General features: G+C 41.3%; 1 protein-coding gene across 3 annotated transcripts in view; it reads right to left on the minus strand.

The window, feature by feature from the left end:
- Nucleotides 1–18,548, minus strand: part of FBXL20 (F-box and leucine rich repeat protein 20) — a 66,029-nt gene extending 47,481 nt beyond the window's left edge. For all 3 annotated transcript variants that reach the window (XR_008554677.1, XM_054708907.1, XM_008153801.3), the window contains exon 1: nt 18,039–18,548. Coding sequence is in view for 2 of the 3 variants with exons in the window: in XM_054708907.1 (XP_054564882.1) it covers nt 18,039–18,080 (42 nt within the window). In the remaining variant the exon portion in view is untranslated. The remainder of the gene's footprint in view (nt 1–18,038) is intronic.
- Nucleotides 18,549–23,044: the final 4,496 nt, after the last annotated feature.

Consider the following 23,044-nt stretch of genomic DNA (forward strand, 5'->3'; position numbering starts at 1 on the left):
AAGAAACTACCCCACTTTGTCCAAAACATTTACAGGCAAATGTTTTAGTCACAGCTGCCTGAGGGACAGGTAACAGTTGGAGCAAACAATGGACCAATCGTAGAGCTTGGGAGGAAAGGGCCAGAAAATGAGATGTTCATAAGGGCATCGAAAGCTCCCACATATTCCTGGGAATACAGAAGGCCACACGCATGCCCAGGGTTGTGCACATGTCCAGGAAAGACTTGAGAAGGCCCTAACCCAGTGATGCGCAACCTTTTGAGCTTGGTGTGTCAAACTTCGCCAAAAAACTGAGCATAACTTGTGTAGTGTGTCACTTTGAGGAAAAAACATTATTTCGCGATATTTATAGTTTAAATAACATAAATGTATAATTGTTATAAAGAATTGTATTTAATAAACCAAAAACTAAATATTTAGTGCTGACACGCGTGTCAGAGGTTCGCCATCACTGCATCACCTCTGGTTGACTTTGAGGCTTTACAGAAGCAGGAAGTGAAGGCTAAGTGAGGCATAATTGTAAACTGTCTGGCTAAGCATTTAAGGGATACCCTCAACATACAAAAAGAACTCAATAAAGAGAATTTTTGGTTGCAGGTATTTAAGGAAATTTCTGTACAATCACTTAGCTGATTATTAAGCTAATAGAACAGAAGTTTCGGTGGCCACACAAGTCAAAGAATACACATTTTACAGAATTAGTTCAAAAATACACTAAACAAACAACACTACAGTAAGCAGCATTAACAAACCCGGGAGAAAAATGAATAGAGTTGCCACATTTTAATACTCAAAATGTCCAATCTAAAAAAAAATGCAATGTATGCAAAGAAGTAATTTGCAAATAATATATATAGGGGTCTAGTTACCCACAATAAAGAACTCTTATAGCTCAACAATAAAAGTACAAATAACCAGTTTTAAAATGTGCTAAGATTTTGAATAGACATTTCTTCAAAGAAGATACAAAGGGACAAAAAACATAAGATGCTCAACATCATTAGTCATTAAGGAAATACAAACCAAAACCACAATGAGATACCCACCAGGATGCTATAATTTTAAAAAAGGAAAACAACAACTGTTGGCAAGGATATGGAGAAATTTAAACCACTGTACATAGCTGGTGGAACGTAAAACTGTACAGCTGCTGTGGAAAGTGATTTGACAGTTCTTCAAAATGTTAAACATAAAATTACCACATGACCCAGAAATTCCACTCCTAAGTACATACCCAAAAGTACTGAGCCCTCCTTGGCTGCTTAAAGATTGGCTGCCAAGATGAACACCACAGGAACTATCCCAACCAGGAAGCTGATGACCAGCCGACTACTTTAGTGGAAACAAATGCTCATCGACATCCTTCACCCTGGGAAGGCAACAGTACCCAAGACAGAAATTCAGGAAAAACTAGCCAAAATGTATAAGACCATACCAGTGTCATCTTTGTATCTGGGTTCAGAACCCATTTTGGTGGTGGCAGGACAACTGCCTTTGGCATGATTTCTGACACTCAAAGAAAAATGAACCCAAACAGACTTGCAAGATATGGCCTATAGGAGAAAACAATGACCTCTAGCCACCTCACTACAGCCATAACATGGAAAGCATAGAATAAAACTGAATCGTAGGGAGGGAGTATTATTGACTGAAAAGGTAATGTATGAGTTAATTACACATTTCATTTGAATATGTTTGTAGTTAGTAGTGCCAGATAGATCTTGGCCATTACACCTTGTATTTCATGGATGGGATCAGTTTAAATGCAAATTTCGCATTATTGAAATAAATCATTTAAATACTCCAGATAGACTCTCGATTCCAATAATTACAGGCTGTTGTTGTTCCTTGTGATTGAGCCCCTCCAGAAGATGATAATATTGTTTCTTGGTATTCTTTCTTTTCTTTTTTTAAATAAAAATATTTTTATTGATTACAGAGAGGCAGGGAAAGATAGAAACATCAATGATGAGAATAATTGATCGACTGCCTCCGGCACGCCCCCTACTGGAGATCGAACCCTCCCCCCTCCCCCCCCAACCCAAGCATGCCCTGACTGGGAATTGAACCATGATCTCCTGGTTTATAGGTTGATGCTCAACCACTGAGCCACACTGGCTGTACAAATATCTATAAAACTGTTTTAATATCTCACTCCCAGTCTTCATGAGGAAGAATTACAGCAAAAAATGTTATCAGATTAGTTTTACTCGACATATGGATAATATACTAACAGCTTTTTGACCAATGGTGACTTACTGCATAGGTATCTGAAAGGAAATTACTACCTAGTATGGTTTACACAGAATATTTGTTCATGGTTGTTTAAGAGAGTTACTTAAGTTGGTTAATAAGTATGGTTAATAAGCCAAAGTATCGGTTAAATTCCCATACTTTGCAGTCTCCACAAAATTAACTTTGCTCAATTCTATGGTCACAAATCAAGTACTAGTATTACTCAATCCTAACAAAACATCTTCTAAATGACTGCTATGGTTCAAGAAAAGAAGAATGGGTAAATTGTTCAAAACAACCTATTCTCAGCATACCCTAGAGGCAAGTATAACAGACTTCAAGTCAACTAGATTAAAGTTCTGGCTTTTATACTTAGATATTTAATGTTGGGAAAAATAACAGTCTTACAGAGCACTTGCTTTCTATAAAATAGCAGAAAAATAACCTGTGCCTAACATACAAGATTCTTTTTAAGTTCAAATGAAACGATAAATGGGAATATGCCCTTTAATGTGTAAAACACTATATTCATTACTTGAGATAGTTCAATATATGTCCTAGGGGTTAGTAGGATATATACGAGGGTCATACAAACACACACACACACACACACACACACACACACACACACACACACATATATATATATATAAATAAATCTGTATACCTTGTAAACCTACTTTTGCTCCACCTGGTATAATGAATTCCTGGAACTACTGCTGAAAGGGTTACTTTCCTATTCCTCTTTTCTAACCTTGTTTAATTTCTGCTTAAGTCTCTGAGGGATGTTGCTTTAGAGAGCAGGGGTTACTCTGATTAGCTCTATCATTGGTAGTACTCTGTTTCATTTCCCTAAAGGTGTCTCAGTAGAACCAAAGAAATTACTAATAAAAACCTGCAAATTTTTTCCTTGGTCCTTCCCTGTAAACATGGAGAGAATGTCATAGAAAAGGATAATTCATACTCCTATATTTAAAAATAAATCCTTACACCTGAGAGTAAAGTGGTAATATATTTTTTTGTTGTTGATGAGAGAGAGAGAGAGAGAGAGAGAGAGAATTCATTGTTTGATTGTTTGTTCCCTGCTGGGGGATCAAAGCCACAACTTGGGGCATTGGGACCATGCTCTAACCAACTGAGCTATCCAGCCAGGACTTAAAGTGCTAATATTTTTTGAAAACAGGGTCAATGGATTTTGTTTTTCTTTAAAAGCATTAAAGTAAAAAGAAATTTAGCCCTGGCTTTGTAGCTCAGTTGGTTAGAGTGTCGTCTCGATATGCCAAAGTTTCGGGTTCAAGCTCAGGGCATGTACAAGAAGCAACCAATGAATGCATAAATAAGTGTAACAAGAAATCGAAAGTCTCTTCCTCTCTGCTCTCTAAAAATCAACAGAAATAATAAAATAAAAGCATTAAAGTATAATGTATCTCTTATAAGCAGTCTGGTAACAGAAAGTGTGAATGCTTTTCATCAAATTGGTTTTTATCACTCCCATATATCTATCACTGAATTTACTAGAACCCACCAAATTATTTTTCTTATGTATCTTTCTTCCTAACTAGACTACAATCTCCCTGGGGCAGACAATTTTTTGGAACAGCTTTGTATCTCTAACACCTATCAATATCTAACACATAGATGGTGCTAAATAAATTTTTAACAGAACTGAATTCCTACCAATAGCATGCCTTGGTTTTCTATACCTAGATTTTTCTGAGCCCTGAACAAGGTCAGATAAACTTTGCTGAGCTTTGACACATATCTTTGTTTTTGGGAGGATGAGAGGCTGTATAGTGTGGTGTGATGGTTTCATTAGTGAAACGATGTACTAGATCACGTAAAATGTACAAACTGTAAAATAACTATATATTAGGTGCTATACATTTGATTAGGTGCAGACCTTGTTTCAAGGGCTAAACATCTAGAATAGAATACAAACCTGAGAAAAGGGGTACTGATTTTATGATTTCAAATTTATGATATATAAATTATTTCCCCATGGAGTTCAGGTTGTAAATATAAATTAAATTATCTTTGTATTCCTTTTCCATGTTTTTTTTTAACATGCCAAAACATTTATTTTATTTTATTTTTTATTTATTTATAAATCTTTATTGTTCAGATTATTACAGGTGTTCCTCTTTTTTTCCCCCCATAGCTCCCCTCTACCTGATTCCCCACCCCACCCCCCTTACCCCCCCGCTACTGTCTTCATCCATAGGTGTAAGATTTTTGTCCAATCTCTTCCCACACCCCTCAGACTCCCTTCCCCTTGAGAACTGTCAGTCCACTCACTTTCTATGTCCCTGATTCTATTATATTCACCAGCCCATTCTGTTCTTCAGATTTTTTATTCACTTGATTTTTAGATTCACTTGTTGGTAGGCATGTATTTGATGTCCTTTTGTTGTTCATAATTTTTACCTTTATCTTTTTCTTCTTCTTCCTCTTCTTAAAGAATACCCTTCAGCATTTCATGTAATCCTGGTTTGGTGGTGATGAACTCCTTTAGCTTTTTCTTGTCTGTGAAGCTCTTTATCTGGCCTTCAATTCTGAATGATAGCTTTGCTGGGTAGAGTAATCTTGGTTGTAGGTTCTTGCTGTTCATCACTTTGAATATTTCTTGCCACTCCCTTCTGGCCTGCATTGTTTCTGTTGAGAAATCAGCTGACAGTCGTATGGGAACTCCCTTGTAGGTAACTGTTTTTCTCTTGCTGCTTTCAAGATTCTCTCTTTGTCTTTTGCCCTTGGCATTTTAATTATGATGTGACTTGGTGTGGTCCTCTTTGGATTCCTTTTGTTTGGGGTTCTGTGCGCTTCCTGAACTTGTAAATCTATTTCTTTCACCAGGTAGGGAAAGTTTTCTGTCATTATTTCTTCCAATAGGCCTTCAATATCCTGCTCTCTCTCTTCTTCTGGCACCCCAAAAATCCAGATGTTGGTACGCTTAAAGCCATCCCAGAGGCTCCTTACACTATCCTCACACTTTTGGATTCTTCTTTCTTTCCACCTCTCTGGTTGGGTGTTTTTTGCTTCCTCATATTCCAGATCTTTGGTTTGACTCTTGGGGTATGTTGATCTACAGTTGAGTTTCTGTATATTCTTTATTTCAGACAGCGTATGCTTAATTTCTGACTGGTCCTTTTCCATTTTTTTGGCATTCTCATTTAGGTCCTTGAAGGTCTCTTCAAGTTTCTCAGCAGTTTTTAGAAGATTCTTGAGTAACCTTATAAATGTGGTTCTGAACACTGTGTCATCCAGTAGTTTACTTTCCTCCATCTCTCCCATTCGTGACATGCTTCTGTGTCTCCGCATTTTGGCTGCCTCCCAGTGTTGATAGAGTGGCTTTGTGTGGTAGGTGATCTATAGGGGCTAGTAGCTCAGCTTCCCCAATCACCTGAGGTGGTCGCTCTTGGTACAACGCTTTGTGGGCTGAGTACAAAGTCTTGGTGTAGTTAAGCCTTGATTGCTGTTGCTACACTGGGAGGAATTGACCTCCAGGCCAATTGGCTGTGAGGACCCGCTGTGTCTATAATGGAAGAACTGCTGCGCTGGAGACACGCTTATGGTACAGGCCTGTTTCAGAGGGGCTTTGGTGCTCACTGAGTCCGCCTCCCGAATGTGTCACTTATGGATGTGAGGAGTTGAAATCTGGTGTCTTCCACTGACCACTAGGCACACTGGCTTCTGGATCTCCAATGGGGTGTAGTTCAGCTACTGTCTGAGGCCACCCTGCAGGAGCTACATCAAGAACCACAGTCCTCTCCTCCCTGCTTGGAGCTTGGAGGCTTTGGAGCTGTCTGCACCGGGTTGTGTTTACTATGTTAAACTCAATTTTTCAGCACCTGTGCCCTGAATGCTCCCCCTTCTTTCCGTCTAGTTGTACAACTTCCACTCAGCCAGCTTTCCCGTGGTTCTGGGTGATAGACGTTTTGTCTTTTAGTTGTAGTTCTGAAATTGTTGTGCACGGCAGTAGTTTAGATGTTTACCTACGCCGCCATCTTGGATCTCTCTTCCATGTTTCTTTAACAGAAATTTATATCACTCTCTCTTAGGAAACTTCCATTCCCAGATCTCCCATTCAGTGGATGACAATAGTCTGAAGGGATTAGTACTGTGCAGAAACTTCACTAGTGAGTCTGATAGCCATTCAGGTTGATACTTATTAATCTCTACTACAGAATTCAGTTGTCATAAATGAAATTTAGTTTTATTTACTCCTCCTTAATAATGTCTGTTTAACTCAAGGGGAATAGACTTAAAAAGTAAAAGTTCTGGGTTTAATCTTTTTTTTAAACCAACATACATTATATTAAATTTAATCTTTAACTAACTCCAGTTTGTGTTAAACTAGAGAAACAGACAACTAGAGATCTCATTTTACTAAGAGCTGTAAAGATAAAGAGATGTAAATGGTTTCCCCCCGGGGCTCAGTGTGAGTTCACAGTCTGTGTGGAGATCTTGATTCCTAACTTAGAATAAACTTTTCTGTCTGGATCAGAGACTGATGAGTGCAAATAAAATTTGTCAAATTTAAGGCCTACAATCCATCTTTTGAGGATTTTAATCTCAATATAATTATTCTTAAGGAATGCGTTGACCTCAGTAAAACTGTATTTGTTGTTGCTGCTGTGTAGATCTAGACTTGGGAAGCTTCTTTGGTATAAATCCAGTCAGCTTTGACAAAGAATACTGAATATTAAGTCCCTTATCTTCCTGAAGTTACCATTCATGATGATATAAAAAGTTCTAGTATTAACCTTTTGCACTCGGATGTTGAGTGTGACTCGACACGGTTACATTAGAATAAAGGAATCAAGAAAAAAGCAAGCGAGTGCAAAGGGTTAAATAAATGTGTAATGGAGAATTCTAAGATATATCAGGTTTCTTTCCTACAAATGGGTTGCAGAAATAAGTTATGATGCAATTTTTTTCAACATAAGCTTCTTTACATGAAGAACATGTAAATTTTCAAAAAATGACATGAATGCATGTGGGAAAAGGGTACTGGCAATGCAGTGCTCTTTTTCAAAAAATAAATGCATTGCTACTTGTGTATGTTCAGTCACGCCATAGCTTAATTTTCTACAAATCAGAAAATGGAGCTTCTGGGGTAAACGCTGACTGATCTCAGTGTTTTAAATGTCAACTTACAACCGAGTGCCAGATTTTCATCTTAGGAGACATTTATCCATATCTGCCTAACAATGAATACAATAATGGTTACAGTATAAACTCCAGATTAAAACACTGCTAAATTATTACCATTCAACTAGGTTGATTAAAATTCACAGAAGTTCCTATTTAACAAACTCAATATATAAAACTAAATCAGATGAATTAAGAGATAGTTACATTCTTTTCTTTTTTTTAAATATATTTTATTGATTTTTCACAGAGAGGAAGGGAGAGGGATAGAGAGCTAGAAACATCGATGAGAGAGAGACATCGACCAGCTGCCTCCTGCACACCCCCCACCGGGGGATGTGCCCGCAACCAATGTACATGCCCCCGACCGGAATCGAACCTGGGACCCTCCAGTCCGCAGACCGACGCTCTATCCACTGAGCCAAACCGGTTTCGGCCATTCTTTTCTTTATAAGAGAAATTTTCCTTTAAATAGTAAATTCCAAGCACTGAAAATGATTTATAAAAAGTCTACTTAGCCCTGGCTGGTTTGGATCAGTGGATAGAGCGTCTGCCTTCGGGCTGAAGGGTCCTGGGTTCAATTCCTAGTCAAGGGCACATGCCCTGATATGGGCTCCATTCCCAGTAGGGGACATGCGGGAGGCGGGAGGTGGCTGATCAATGATTCTCTCTCATCACTGATGTTTCAATCTCTCTCTCCCTCTTCCTTCCTCTCTGAAATCAATAAAAATATTTAAAAAAAAATTTTTTTAAGTCTACTTAAAAACATTCTACTCCACAAAGTAATATAGTAATAGTTATTACTTACTGTACAGTAGATAATTTGCTAAATGCTACACAAACATTATAGAATTTAATTCTCACAATCCAGTGCAGTAGGTAGTACACCCGTTTTGGATAGAAATTTGAGACTTGGAGACATTAAATAGCTTGTCTAAGTCACAGAGATGGTAAGCGGCAAGCCAAGGTTCAAACTTTCAAACTGACTTCAAAGCTAATGCTCTTAAATAGGGTATAATACTCTACAAATCCTAAGAATTTTCATTTAATAACAGCACATTATTAAGTACAGGATATTACACAACCTTTATAATATCCATTCCTCGCTCCCCTGGCAAAGGTGTTCATTTGGACAGATATTGCAGTTGTTTTTTTCTTCTAGTGTCTCCCTCCATCTTTACCAGAATTCAAGGCAAAAATAAGCAGGAGTCGAAAGCAGAATATATGTTAAGATCACAAAGGCTGTCTTCATGAGCAGTTTTATATAAAGAAATATAAGAATACTGGCAATAAATTGAATATCTAATTGCTGACCTACAGCAAATTGGGAGATTTATTTACAGAGAATCACGGAATTACCATGCTCAAAGGAACTTTAGAGTTGAGACAGAGGTCCAAAGAGGTAACTTACCCAAGGTCACATAGCTACCAGTACATATATATGTGTGTTTATGAAAAATTAAAATATATATGGGAGTACTTATTTCATAGTTCAGAATTACTTCCCTTTGTAAAATCTTTAAGATATCGCCTTCACACTTTCATTCTTTCCTTACTCAAATTAATTTCAAAATTAGAACATTAAATATATAAATGATCTGGTTCAAAAAATAAAATGACAAAGGATGACATATTCTAAAAGGGAACTCTTAGAAAACCTTGCAGTTAACATTTATAATAAACATTAAATTGTTCATTTGCAGGAAACTGCAAATCCCTTCTTTTCTTTTTCTTCTCCCCACTCACCTTCAAAAAGGAAAACAAAAAAACAAAACAGGTTTTGTTGGTAACTGCAATTCAGGAGATAGAGAATTGGTAATGACCTTCCCTGGGCCTGAACTGTCAACCAAGAATGACACCTGCATAAGAACAGGCACTCCTCTGCATTAAAAACCTGCCCTAAGCTAGAAATTTTACTGTTTTCCTTTTGCCTGTCCCTCCTGCCACATAAATTCCCTTACTCAGTAGACAGTAAAGCACCCAGAACAGCTAAACCTGTGGCATTCTTCTTATTGTTGCAAATTATAAAAAAAACCTAATAACACTTTTCCATTTTTACTTTTCATTATGAAATTATCACCTACCTGCATCCTATAGCTGATCAGAAAGTCACACTCACCAACAAATACCATAATAGTACATCTGATTATATAAAGTTATATAATTAAGCAAGCTGAAACACAAATACTTTTGCCTAGTTCCATACCACCACCTATTGTTAGTTGCTATTAAGTTAACATTTTCAAATGAGTCCAAGTGCATTAAGACATAAATCTGTAAAACCACAGTTGAATGCCTTCATTTTCCTGAGTCAATTTTGGGTGGGGGTCTGACCCAAGAATTCACTAAGTCTGGAAGGTCAAGTAGGAAAACTGTAAAGACAACTATGCGAAAGCAGCTAAATTTGGTCAGTTTAAGGGCATTCTTCCTTCTTCCTCCCTCCCTTGGATTTTCCTGGTGTAACGGAATATTTTATTTTGAACATCTAAAAATACCCTTCCAAAACCACAGTAGTAGTTAGATTACTAAAATTTTAATTCATTTTCCAATCTGTCACCAGTTGGGAAACAGTAATCTAAGGGGTAGGCATGGAATACTTAGCTGAAACAAAAGTACTTATTAATTTGTAGAAAAGAAAATGAGACCAAGACGTGAAAAGAAAGACAACTCTGGAAATGAAAATAGAATTTTTACAGCCCTGGCCTGGTGGTTCAGTTGATTGGAGCGTCCTCCTGCACACCAAAAGATGTGAGTTCGATTACAGATCAGGGCACATACCCAGGTTGCAGGTTCAAATCCCCGGTGGGACGTGAACAGGAGGCAAGCAATCAATGTTTCTCTCTTACACTGATGTTTCTCTCTCTCTAAAATCAATAAAAATATTCTCAGTTGTGGATTTAAAAGTATGTTTGTTCTGGCTGGTGTGTTCAGTGCTTAGAGTGTCAGCCTGATCACCAAAGGGTTGAAGGTTCGATTCCCAGTCAAGGGCACGTACCTGGGTTGTAGGTTAGATTCCCCCACCCCAGTCCGGGTGTGTTCAGGAGGCAACCAATCGATGTGTTCTCTCTCACATCGACGTTTCTCTCTCCCCACCTCCCACTCTCTCTAGAAATATCAAAGGGAGGTGAGTGTGTGGAGGGGAATTATCCTCAGGTAAGTATTAACAACAACAAAAGAGAATATGTTTTGTAAAGTTTTTGCCAAGCTAAAATATTTTAACAACATGTTAATTTTTAAATAATGAACTACCATATAAGTACATGATATAATGTTACTGTACTTCAAAAAGTAAAAAAGGACCCATGATTATACAATAAAGAAACATCAATAACACTATTCAAAAAGGGCAGATTGTCTGAATGCACCTATAGAGCATAGACTTCTAATTTGGATTTTCTATATTAGATTGCTTTCAAATCAATCTCTGAAGTGTTAACACAAAAAAATAATAAAGTGTTAAAAACAAAAGTCCTTAATATTACTAGTACTCTTTCTCATTGCAATGCCTTTCAAATAGAGTGAAATGCTCTCACCCACTAGAAAAATATATATAATTTTCCACATGCACAGAATTGGAAAATATGGTTATTTACTGTGCAAAATATCCTTTAAAAAATAGAACCTTAAGGGGAGAAAAAGGTTATTATTGCAGGCTTAACAGTACTGTGCAACTCAGACTACAAAATTTGTTTTGGCTGTTTATTTATTCATTGATGATAGCCATTTTTTAAAATAAATCTTTACTGTTGAAATTATTACATATGTCCCCTTTTCCCCCCCACTGCCCTCTTCCACCCCCCTCCTCCTCAAGCCTTCACTACCCACTCTCTGTGTCCTCGTTATGCATATACGCATATGAGTTCATTGGTTGATCTCTTCCCCCCTCTCCCCCCCACCCTCCCGTCAGCCTACAAATTTTAAAACAAAAATATCAGAGTGGTTGTTTGTTTCAGAAGAAATGGCCAAAGAAATATGGTCCTCTGCTTTTATTCAAAAATTACAGATTCATAGGATTCTGAAACAAAGGAAACCTTTATAACTGATTCTAACTCCCTTGTTTTGCAGAGGGAAATGATCAAATCAGGGAAGTGAAAAGAAATGATCAGGCCCTGGCTGGGTAGCTCAGTTGGTGCGAGTGTTGTCAGTATACACCAAGATTGCAGTGTGATTTCCAGTCAGGGCACATACAAGACTCAACCAATCAATGCATAAGTAACTGGAACAACAAACCGATCTCTCTTTCTCTCTTAAGTCAATTTTTTAAAAAATGACCAAAATTATAGTTAACTGGTGGCAAAAATCAAGATTTAATATCCAGTTATCTTAACTCGCACTGTAGTATGTTCTTTCTGCCACACCATCTTTTATGTTTTTTCTTATTTTGGACAAACTGAATTAATAAAATGAAGCAGGCTATAATATTATAGATTTATCACAGTAGCAGTGAGGTATAATCCTATGTAATAAAAGGCTAATTGTCCCCTCAACTGGGAGTTAAATCAGGGGGCAGGCTGGCCCCCCAACCGGCCTGATGGCCATGATGGCGGCCAGCTGGACCACCCCACCCGTGCACAAATTCATGTACCAGGCCTCTAGTAAAAAACAATAATGAACAATACTTCAAAATACCCAAATTAGGGAGGAACCAAGATGGCGGCATAGTTAAACAACTAATCTGCTGCCTCACACAACAATTTCAAAAACACAACTAAAAGACAAAACGTCTACCACCCAGAACCACGGGAAAGCTGGCTGAGTGGAAGATTTACAACTACGAAGAGAAAGGAGCACAATCGCTGAAAAGCTGAGGTACAGAGGCACGCGAATCGGGCCGGCAGCGGGCGGCTGGGTGCGCAGCTTTTCTTCAACCCGCAGGGAGACAAGCTCCCGATCACTCTGAAATCCAGTTTCTGGGGACACTCGGGGGACCCAGGCACCTACAGGGAGAAGCTGGACTCTCGGCCATCGGGTCGGAAAGTGAGAGTGACTTTTTTGCAGAGGTGTGCCCAGCAATCATTGTTTACTGCGCTGGAGCACAAGGCGCAGGGTCTTGGAAACGAGGAAAGGCAGAGACGGCTGACGGCAGCCATCGCCGTTGGCCACGCCCCAGCCTAGTGACGCCCTGAGACCCCGCCCCGCCCTGAGGCCCCGCCCGCACATTCTACAAACCTGCCCAGGCTCCACACAGCGGCTTTTGCATATAAATGGCCTGTTCTGTGGCAGCTTAACCAACTGCAGCTCTAGACTGCTCCAAAACCGCCCAAGCAAAGGAGGAGAAAACTAGCCCTTGCTGTAGCTCCTGCTGGGGGACACCCAGTACACAAGGGTACACCAAGAGTGTCCACCTCAAGTAACTGGGAGGCTGACCTGTTGAACCAATAGGACACCTAGTACACAAAACTACCCTACCAACTTAGGGAAGCAGAGAATATGAGAAGGCAAGGAAACAGATCACAAACCAAAGAAATGGAGAACAAGCGACTGGACATAGAGTTCAAAACCACGGTTATAAGGTTTTTCAAGAATTTCATGGAAAAGGCCGATAAATTCAATGAGACCCTTGAGGATATGAAAAAGGACCAACTAGAAATTAAACATACACTGACTGAGATAAAAAATATTATACAGAGACCCAAAAGCAGACTAGAGGATTGCAAGAATCAACTCAAAGATTTGGAATACAAAGAGGCCAAGGACACTCCTCCAGAGAAGCATGAAGAGAAGAGAATTCAGAAAGTTGAAGATAGTGTAAGAAGCCTCTGGGACAACTTCAAGCGAACCAACATCAGAATTATGGGGGTACCAGAAGAAGAGAGAGAGCAAGATGCTGAAAACCTATTTGAAGAAATAATGAACGAAAACTTCCCCCACCTGATGAAAGAAATAGACTTACAAGTCCAGGAAGCGCACAGAACCCCAAACAAAAGGAATCCAAAGAGGACTACACCAAGACACATCATAAGTAAGATGCCAAGAGCAAAAGACAAAGAGAGAATCTTTCAAGCAGCAAGAGAAAAACAGTTAGTTACCTACAAGGGAGCTCCCATACGATTATCAGCTAATTTCTCAACAGAAACCATGCAGGCCAGACGGGAGTGGCAAGAAATATTCAAAGTGATGAATAGCAGGAACCTACAACCAAGACTACTCTACCCAGCAAAGTTATCATTCAGAATTGAAGGTCAGATAAAGAGCTTCAAAGATAAGAAAAAGCTAAAGGAGTTCATCACCACCAAACCAGCATTATATGAAATGCTGAAAGGTATTCTTTAAAAAGAGGAAAAAGAAGAAGAAAGATAAAAATTATGAACAACAAATACATATCTATCAACAAGTGAATCTAAAAGTCAAGTGAATTAAAAATCTGAGGAACAGAATAAACTGGTAAACTTAATAGAATCAGAGGCATAGAATGGGAGTGGATTGATAATTCTCAGGGGGAAAGGGGTGTCTGTGTGGGGAGTATGGGAAGAGACTGGACAAAAATCATACACCTATGGATAAGGACAGCGGGGGGGGGGGGGAGGTAAGGGCAGAGAGGGGGTGGGAACTGGGTGGTGGGGAGATATGTGGGGAAAAAGGAGAAACAATTGTAATCTGAACAATAAAGATTCATTAAAAAAATAAAAAAATAAAAAAAAATACCCAAATTAGAGCTTATCACTTCTTAACATCTCCAGATACTAAATAAACTATAAGATAACATATATCAGTTAATATTATCACTATAAACTTTTTAAATGCTAGACTTTTTCAAAAACATATTTTTATTGATTTCAAAGAGGAAGGGAAAGGGAGAGGGAGAGATAGAAGCATCAATGATGAGAGAGAATCACTGACTGACTGCCTCCTGCCCGCCTCCTACTGCCAATTGAGCCCACAACCCAGGCATGTGCCCTTGACTGGAATCGAACCTGGGACCCTCCAGTCCACAGGCCAGGGCAAATGTTAGACTTTTTAATAAACCCAAATAAGATAGAACTTTTCCTCTAATAGTACTATGTTCTCATAATGGAGCTACTAAGATAAAAGCATGACAAAGTAGAGAGGTTTAACAACAACAACGAAAAATTAAATATACACGCCTGTCACTAATCTCACTGAGTGTTAAGATAACACTGTTTACAGAACTTAAGATGAAGGGTTGCTTCATTCTCTTGATAGCAAAGATAAAATAAAATATAATAGATGAAGAACTTGAGGAAGCTCTTCTCCACACATGTTATGGGCTTTTATGCTGTTGTGCTAAAACACAGAGCAGAATGCTAGAGTGGAGTCAAAAATGCAGATTGGAATCTTGGCTCTCCTTACTTGTTGGCTGTGCAACTTGAACACTTCTCAGGCCCCCGTTTTCCTCAACTATAAAATGAAATTGTGAGAATCAGAAGTAACTGAGGTAAAACACTTAGCTCAGTGCCTGGATCTGTAGGAAGCATGAAATAACTATTATTAAATTTGAAATTACCGCCCTAACCGGTTAGGCTCAGTGGATAGAGCGTCGGCCTGCAGACTGAAAGGTCCCAGGTTCGATTCCGGTCAAGGGCATGTACCTTGGTTGTGGGCACATCCCCAGTAGGAGGTGTGCAAGAGGCAGCTGATCGATGTTTCTAACTCTCTTTCCCTCTCTCTGTAAAAAAATCAATAAAATATATTTTTTTAAAAATTGAAATGACCAAATTTGCTGAAAAACAAAGTTTACTATGAGTATTAAGTATTTGAATGATGAATTGCAATTAAGAGATTAGCCCTGACCGGTTTGGCTCAGTGGATAGAGCGTCGACCTTCGGACTGAAAGGTCCCAGATTCGATTCTGTCAAGGTCATGTACCTTGGTTGTGGGCACATCCCCAGTAGAGGATGTGCAGGAGGCAGCTGATCGATGTTTCTCTCTCGTCAATGTTTCTAACTCTCTATCTCTCTCCCTTTCTCTCTGTAAAAGACCAATAAAATATATTTTAAAAAAAGAGATTAAAACAATTGAGCACACATTACATTAATGTTTAAGGGTTATTATTATTGTATTGATTTAATGCCAAAGTGATGAGAAACGAACAATAATAATTTTTACATCTCTATCAACTCTTCTATCCAACAATCATCTACTTTGGCTATTTACTTATGGGATGCTACATATCTGGCTAACAGGATGTGTTCTCTCTTGATTGTAACTTAAAATTTTTTTCTATATCTCTATCCCTGAGTGTGAGATTTAAAGTGTGTGGCCTAAAAAAAAAATAAATAAATAAAGTGTGTGGCCTTCAGGTACAACATTCTAAAGCATAATACATAGGATATCCCTATAAAAAGATTTTAATGAATCAACTATAAAAAGATAAGCATTGGTTATCTTCTCTCTGCCAGGAAAAAAAAATGTGGCCAAGAAAAAGGCAACAATTTTTCACTTTTCATAATCATAACTAATTTAAAATTAGTTGCTATAAAATTTTCCTGCACTCACAAAAATTCTCAGAGATGAGGTGTCTGCTTACAATCATAAAATTATCAGTCCTTTAAAAAGCATCTTTGAAAAAATAAAAGTATTCTGAATATTAAGAATTAAAAATAATTTGATGTAAACATTTTAAATATGAAAAGCCTACTTTATCTTGTCTATGTCTTCTATCCACTAAAAGTGAATATTTAAAATGTTTTCAGTAAATTAGCAATAAATGTATTCTTCATAAAAGATCAAATATCTTATTGTTTTACTATTTGTAAATTAGGAGAGTAAAGAAATACCCAGATTAAAAAAGAAAAAGAATGAAACCCATTCAACACACACCAATTCCAGCCCTTTTCATTTGTATTCTAGCATGGAATGCTTCCCATAATAAAAGAGTAGCTTTTGGTTTACAAACACTTTAATCATGAACACTGTACAAGGAGGGTTCCCCCCGCCCCTTTTTCTTTTCTTTTTTTAATCTTCTCAAAAACGTTTAGAAAGCTGTAACTGCCAGTTACATATCAATCAAGGTAAATAGACATGCTTAATAAAGCAATAAATTTTCTTATTATTTTAGTACCATGACTACAGATAAACTACGAATTAAGATATAAATTATAAAAAAAAACCTGCAATTTTAAAGCACATACTACAAAAGAACTCTTTCCAACAGTTACACAACCTAAAAGTGAACAGCAAAATAAATGATACAAAGCTGGTGGCAATGGCAAAAGGCTATTCCCTACTCAAATCTTCAGTATTTGAGGGCTTTCAAGATTCCCATTAAGTGCCAAATGTCTGTTCAGTAATTTTAATGACAGTGCCAACTTTTACAGTAGAACCAAATATGAAAACACCCCAAATTAAGTTTATTGGGTCTCTCTACATTAGGGCAACATAAAGTAAAAACCCAATCGTGTCCACTAGAACGCTTTCTTCCTGTGATTAAGATAAGCATGAAAGCCCTCAGGAGACCAATCCCTTCATTTTCCTCCACTCCTGGCTTGCAACATCGTAGTCCTCAATGTATACCTCCCCCCAACCACTTCCTGTCTTGACATTTGTGGACAAATTAAAAAAAATATTTCCCCCATAACCGTGAAAAGAAATCAAGGACGAGCCTAAACTTAACGACCTGTAGGTAGCAATTTCACCCTCTGCACCTAGTTGGCAAGTTTTCTGCAACTTTTGTCTCACCGTCTTCCAATTTCATCCTTCAAATGGAAATGCAGAAAAACACCCAGCGAGAAGTACACTGAGCTGTGAGCGATCCCAGGTCAGCCTGACTCTCTGCCAGAGAAGGCCAGGTGACATCGCCTCCTCTCGGGGAAGCTTCTCTCTCTCAATCCCCTGGATGAACCGCCTGCTGCAGCACCGCTGTGACCCGCCCGCAGTTACAATGCTTCGCTTCCCGAACGAAGCACTTCCCCGTACGGCGACTCCTCTCTACAGACGCTTTCCCGACGTTTCCTCACGTCCTCGCCCATTTCTCAGTTCCATGGCCATCAGCCTCTCTCGTCAGAGAAGTTCTCAGAGACAGACGGGCTTGGGGGGGATTTCCTGCCATCTCTCAGACCTCCGTCCCAATCTCCAAGCCTGCCCACGGCGGAGAGTTCCCAGAAACAATGAGCCACAAAAGCACAGGCGAAACGGGACAGAGGAGGAAGTATCAGAACAATACCCCGACCAAACACGGCGGCGAGAACCCGTGGTCGTCTCTCCCGCACCCCAGCCTGCCACCCCCACTTCCCTAGTTTGCCCGAGGTCTCTACAACTCGGACAAATGCCCCCCCCCCCCGGCCCGTCATCTCCTCCCCTCGCTTCCCGAACGAGGTGGCAGAGGGGAAAGCCAGCGCCGGTCGGTGGGAGCCGAGATGCTCTCTCCCCCGGGTGGAGGGAGGCAGGCCAAGGGTTGTGTAAAGAACTGAAAGCCGAGGGATGCTGGGGGAGGGGAGAGCCAGGGCGCCAGAGCTAATCCCCCCGCCGGGGGCCCACGAGTGGAAGAGGCGGGAGGCGACCAGCTCGGAGGCCCGGGGGAGCCGGGCGGCACCCGGCTTTCGGGCCGCGAGGATGGGGAGAGAGGTCTGGGAGCGCCAGCGGCCGGGGGGTGACGGCGCCAGGCAAAGGGAGGAGGCTCCGTGTGGGGCGAACGTGGGGGGCACGGGGGTAGGAATCGCCTCCCTCGCGCCGCCCTAGCCCCACCAAGCTCACACCTCAAACCTGCTCTTGGTCACTCCGTTCACGTCCCTCCTCATGAGGCCGGCGGGTGCGGCCGGGGCCCGGCGCTGCGGCGAGCGGAGTGCAAAGGCGAGGGGCCCCGGGCAGGCCCGGGAGTTCCGGGACCGGGAGGAGGCCGAGGAGCGGCGGGCGGGGGCCGCCGGCGGGGAGAAAAGACCTCTCGGCTCCGGCTGGGCCTCCTCCACCTCCCGCGGCGGCGGCCACGACTCGTCGCTAGCTCTTCTCTCCCCTCAGCCTCAACTTCAACCCAAAACAAAAACACTCGCCACCTGCCAGCAACGCCGCTCCTCATTGGGCAGAGCCGCCCGGGCCTCGGAGCAGCGTGGGGAGGGGGGGGAGGAGCGCTCGGCGGCGCGGGACCACCCCTCCCCCCACCCCCGGCGCAGCCGACGGCGGTCGGCCCGGGAGCAGCCGGAGCGCGGGGCGGCGCGAGCCCGCTCTCGCCTCCCAGGCCGGCCAGCCCACCGCGAGCCGGAGCGGCAGGGAAGTGTCTGTGTGTCTGTGTGTCTGTCTGTGTGGGAGGGGCTGTGAGGCGGGTGCTGGTGCGCGCGTGCTCGCGGATCCGGGAGAGCGAGGAAAGCCGGACAACTGCACGCAGCGTCGGAGCCCCCAGCTCTCCTCCCCTCCGCGGGCCTGGAGCGCGCATCAACCCACCAAGCACTTGAGCTTTCTGTCTAGTTCCTCCCCAGCCCCCTACGTCTTGTCGCTTCTCCTCCCCCCCTCCCCGCCATAGCCTGTGTTGCCACACACGTCCTTCCCGGCCACCCAGCTCCCTTCCCCTATCACTCACTGTCGCCTTGAACCCAAAGTGCAGCAGGCGGTCCCTGCTCGGAGCCATTTTCCTCTTTCTGGTTGTCGCTAGATTGGGACAGTGCTGTTGTTGCTGCCGCCGCTGCCGTAGCTACCGCTGCCGCCGCCTCCCCCGCCCCCGTGGATTGCATTACCCGGTGTTGCAGGGAAGCCTGGAGGGCCGCTGCGGGGCGTGGGTCTCCCTGTGCATGAATCAGAAGGGCAGGGGGATAATTGTGCTGCCCACTGCTCCGGGGATATGCAGCGAGGCCGCACCTCGCACCTTGGGGTCGGGGGGTTCAGTGCTGGAGCTGGGTGACTATTCCTTTAGCTGGGGGAGGGGTGCACTTTGGTGGAAGTGGGGGCAGGCGAGGCAAATGGGCCTTTGGCTTCCCCCTCCTCTCCGCCACGACCGCCGCAGGCGCCCAATGGGCTTACTGCCTGCCCGTCCTCCAATCAGGGCTCTGGTTGGTGAGAACCTGAGCCTGACGCCACTTTGGCGGGAGAAACAAGCGTGTCTGGACGAGTAGGCGGGGGCACTTATAGAAAGGAAACTGACCTACATCTGACTCCTTAGGTTGTGTCATCACGTTATTATGCTTTAGCAACTGCAGTCCTCAAGGTCTGGAAATGCATGATAGAATTTACATGAATTAAGAGTTCACCCTTAAGGACAAACCACAGAATCATGTCCCAAAGATAAATTAAAAACTATCAAATTTCAACAGATATGTTTGTCTTCATACCTCGTTTAATTCGCAGTTTTAGTGCCCAACTTTTTATGAATCTCATTACGAGCTTACGAACAAATAGTGCTGGAGAATTGTAAAAAAAAAAAAATTGGCATATTTTAGCTGTAAGGCTTATTACCAAACTCTTCAAGCACTTTTATTTTCATTATCCTCAAAAGGGCTTCCTAAGCAAGAAACCTCGGCTTCAGAAACTCATTCTTAGGCCCACAAACCCAGATCTAGATGTTATGTTCTCTCCCCTCACAGGTACTTTCAATGTTATTGCTTCACTTCAGCCAAAAAAACAGCCTTTTAGTTATGGCTCACCTAAGAGCAGTTTTCTTCTAGCAAAAACTGATGAATTTGGCGACTAAGGCCTGCAGAAAATAGTAAAACTGGCTCGAGCAGATAGATCAAATGAAACTTTCACAGGTCTGTTTCCCTGTTTCAATTATCTTTTCCAGTTAACCTATGTCAAGTTACACTTACTAGAGGAATACTTTTACTTTTTGATAAAATTTTAATGGACCAAACTTTTAAAAAGATGAATACATGAACATTATTCAGAGGTTAAAAACTTATTACACATAGGCATATTACTTTTTATCAAAGAAATTTATTTGCATGTAAATAATCAGGTTCTTTTGTAATGTTTTGGGGGGGAAAATCCCAGGTTTTTGTCTTTCAAAAAAATGAAAAACCCCAAAGTATTTACAGAACAGCCATATACACAGAAAATCAAAGATTTTAGAAAAGACCCTCCCCAGCTGCTCCTGATGTACATTTTTAAAACTCAAAATTTAAAGCCCAGCTTTTACAGCTGAACCTGTTTCCCAACCTAGTTTCTGAGATGTTAAGCACTTCCTATCCTTCAAAAAGCTAACTTTAAGGGTAGAAATCAAGGAGGAGGAGGGTTGAAAAGAAGGGGGGGAAAAGGTAAGACAATGAGATTGCCCAGGGATTGTGGATGAGTTTCTTATACTGGCATCTGCTTTAAGTAACTTGACTGAATACTGTATGACTCACAGGCTCCCTGAAAGATTTCATTTTTGTTTTCTGAGGATTCATGATATTGCTGCACTAAATTTTTAGACGTAGGCCTTAAGAAAAATCTTTCCAAGAGCTACCAACCTCAAGCCTGGTTTTGGCAATTACATCCTGCTTCATCCATCCACCCCCGATACTTATTTTAAAACATACTGATTTTGAACCTGAAATCCTCATGTACATCAGAGCAGGTTTTAACCAAGAACCCCTAACATGAAGCTAAAGACAGAAGAGAAATCAAGTCAAAGAATACATAAGACACCAGCAGCAGAAAACAGGTAGAAGTTGACTTCATGTCCTTGCCGTCTTTTGAAACAGGAGAATGAGTACACCTAGACAGGAGGGAGGTGTCCCAGGCTTGGTTTATTCTGCCTCTTCTCCTCCACCCTGTGGAGAAATGCAGTGCTCCCTGGTTCTCAGGCAGGGTGAAGCAGTTTAGCCCCGGCTCCCTGTTAAGCAAGTTCAGATGCTGGGTCAGTGTGTGGGGTGTGCCCATCGACAATTCAGGGGCTTATCCTTCATCCAGATCCTAACTCGGGATCCTTTGATCTGGGATGAAGACAGAAAGAGAGAAAAAGCTTCCCAGTTTACTCATTTTGGTATTTGTTGGCTCTGCTTGGGGGAGCTGAGCCCCTGATACTATGCAGTACATTCCCCGTAAGATCTTCCCCACCCAGAACAAAAATACCATATGACTTTTTTTTTTTTTTTCTGCAGAAACCAATGGGACAGGATTCAAAACTAGGTGAGAAACTTGTGAGAAATCCAACCTGGTTGTATGTCTGAGAGGCTGCTACTGTATCAGCATCACAAGATAAAGCACTCTGGTATCACCTTGCCCATGTCCTCCTTAGTGTCACCCAAGACTTTTGACTGATACGGTAACGGATAACTTTTCTTGCTCCACTTTGCAATGTTTCGTTTCCTACTTCTTATTACCTTGGGACACAAAAGTGGCAGAGTTGTTGAGAGCTGATGACCAGAAAAGGGAGAACACTAGAGGAAATCAGAGACAGTCAGGAAAGAAGCCAAAGCTGATTTTCCAACTCTATGCTAACTCCAACCTGCAGAAAGAGCTGAATATAGAAATCTTCTTCAATATCTGATGAAGTCACTCCATTTATCACACACATACATAAATAAATCACCTGGCTTTTCTTTTTTTAATCCAGAAGAGTTGTGCTGGGGACCATGCCCCGTCCTGCTGATACAGGTCCTGAATGGAATCATCAGGAATGGCACAGTGCAGGTGTCAAAAATCAAAGTAAGGCCGCAGAATTTTGAGAGGACCCTCCAAATACTGAGAACTTGTGTTGCACTCAAATGGTCTCCTGGATTTTTATATTTATGAGAAGGGCTTCTTATTGATGTCCCCCAGAATCCAGACTCAGACCTATTTCTCCAAAAGGTCCAATTGTGTTGCTACACAGTAGCAAGGGTTTATCTTCATGCCCACCTAGCATTCCAGGCTCCCTTACTTCAAGTGAGCTTGAAATTGTTTTAAGTGAACTATGGCTGCACATTTTTTTTACTGTTTTATCTAAGGGAGCATGAGTGATTCAAGTCTGGACTCCTCCTTGTGAGAAAGGAGCCCAGCTCTCAGGAATGGCATCTGTTCTCCTACAAACAAAATGCTGGGGTGTAGACTTTTGGCACATTGTGGAAATAGGAGAACTATTAATTCTGCAATGGTTTTCATGCCACTGGGTCAGGGAAGCTGTCCCACATTAAACCTTACTGCATCTGAAAACATGTTTACAACCCAAAAAGCCAGCCCAGCTTTTTTTGTAAAGGAAAGGGAGACTATAAATCAGTACCTCCACAAGGAGGTAACTCCTAATATTCCAATGATGTCTGAATCCCATGAAAAATCTCCTAAAACAGAAAATACCATTTTGGTTTTTCTCCTTAACTTCAAAGATGGACTCTAATTTGCTTGGGCTTCATGCTAACGTACCAGCACAAGCTACAAGCTTCCTACAACCAAATAAGCCTTGCTCTTCTCTACCTCCTATCATTTTGAACCCTGAACCTCATAGAATTAGAAAGGAATACTGTATAAAAACAGATAAAGGGCTAAAATATTACAAATAAATAGCTAAAATTACCTTCCCTCCCCCAAACACTCCTAAGAAACAGACACAAAACATTACTTAAGTGTCCAAAGTAACCAAAGTCCTTCATTTGCCCATGTCTCAAATGGACAACTACCCAAACAAAGGTGAACAACCTTCATGCAAATGCATCAAGGGATGTATTGCTTTTTCACTTTCTGCCCAGCCCTTCGCATACATGCACTAAAATTGGGTTTAAAACATGGCCTAAAAATGGAAAAAGGGAGAAAAAATATATATGAATATTTCCCACAAAACTGTTTTCCACCCTTCCCTCTCCCTATGCCCCACCCACCCGGC

The sequence above is a fragment of the Eptesicus fuscus genome, chromosome 20, assembly GCF_027574615.1.
Source record: "Eptesicus fuscus isolate TK198812 chromosome 20, DD_ASM_mEF_20220401, whole genome shotgun sequence".
NCBI lineage: Eukaryota > Metazoa > Chordata > Mammalia > Chiroptera > Vespertilionidae > Eptesicus > Eptesicus fuscus.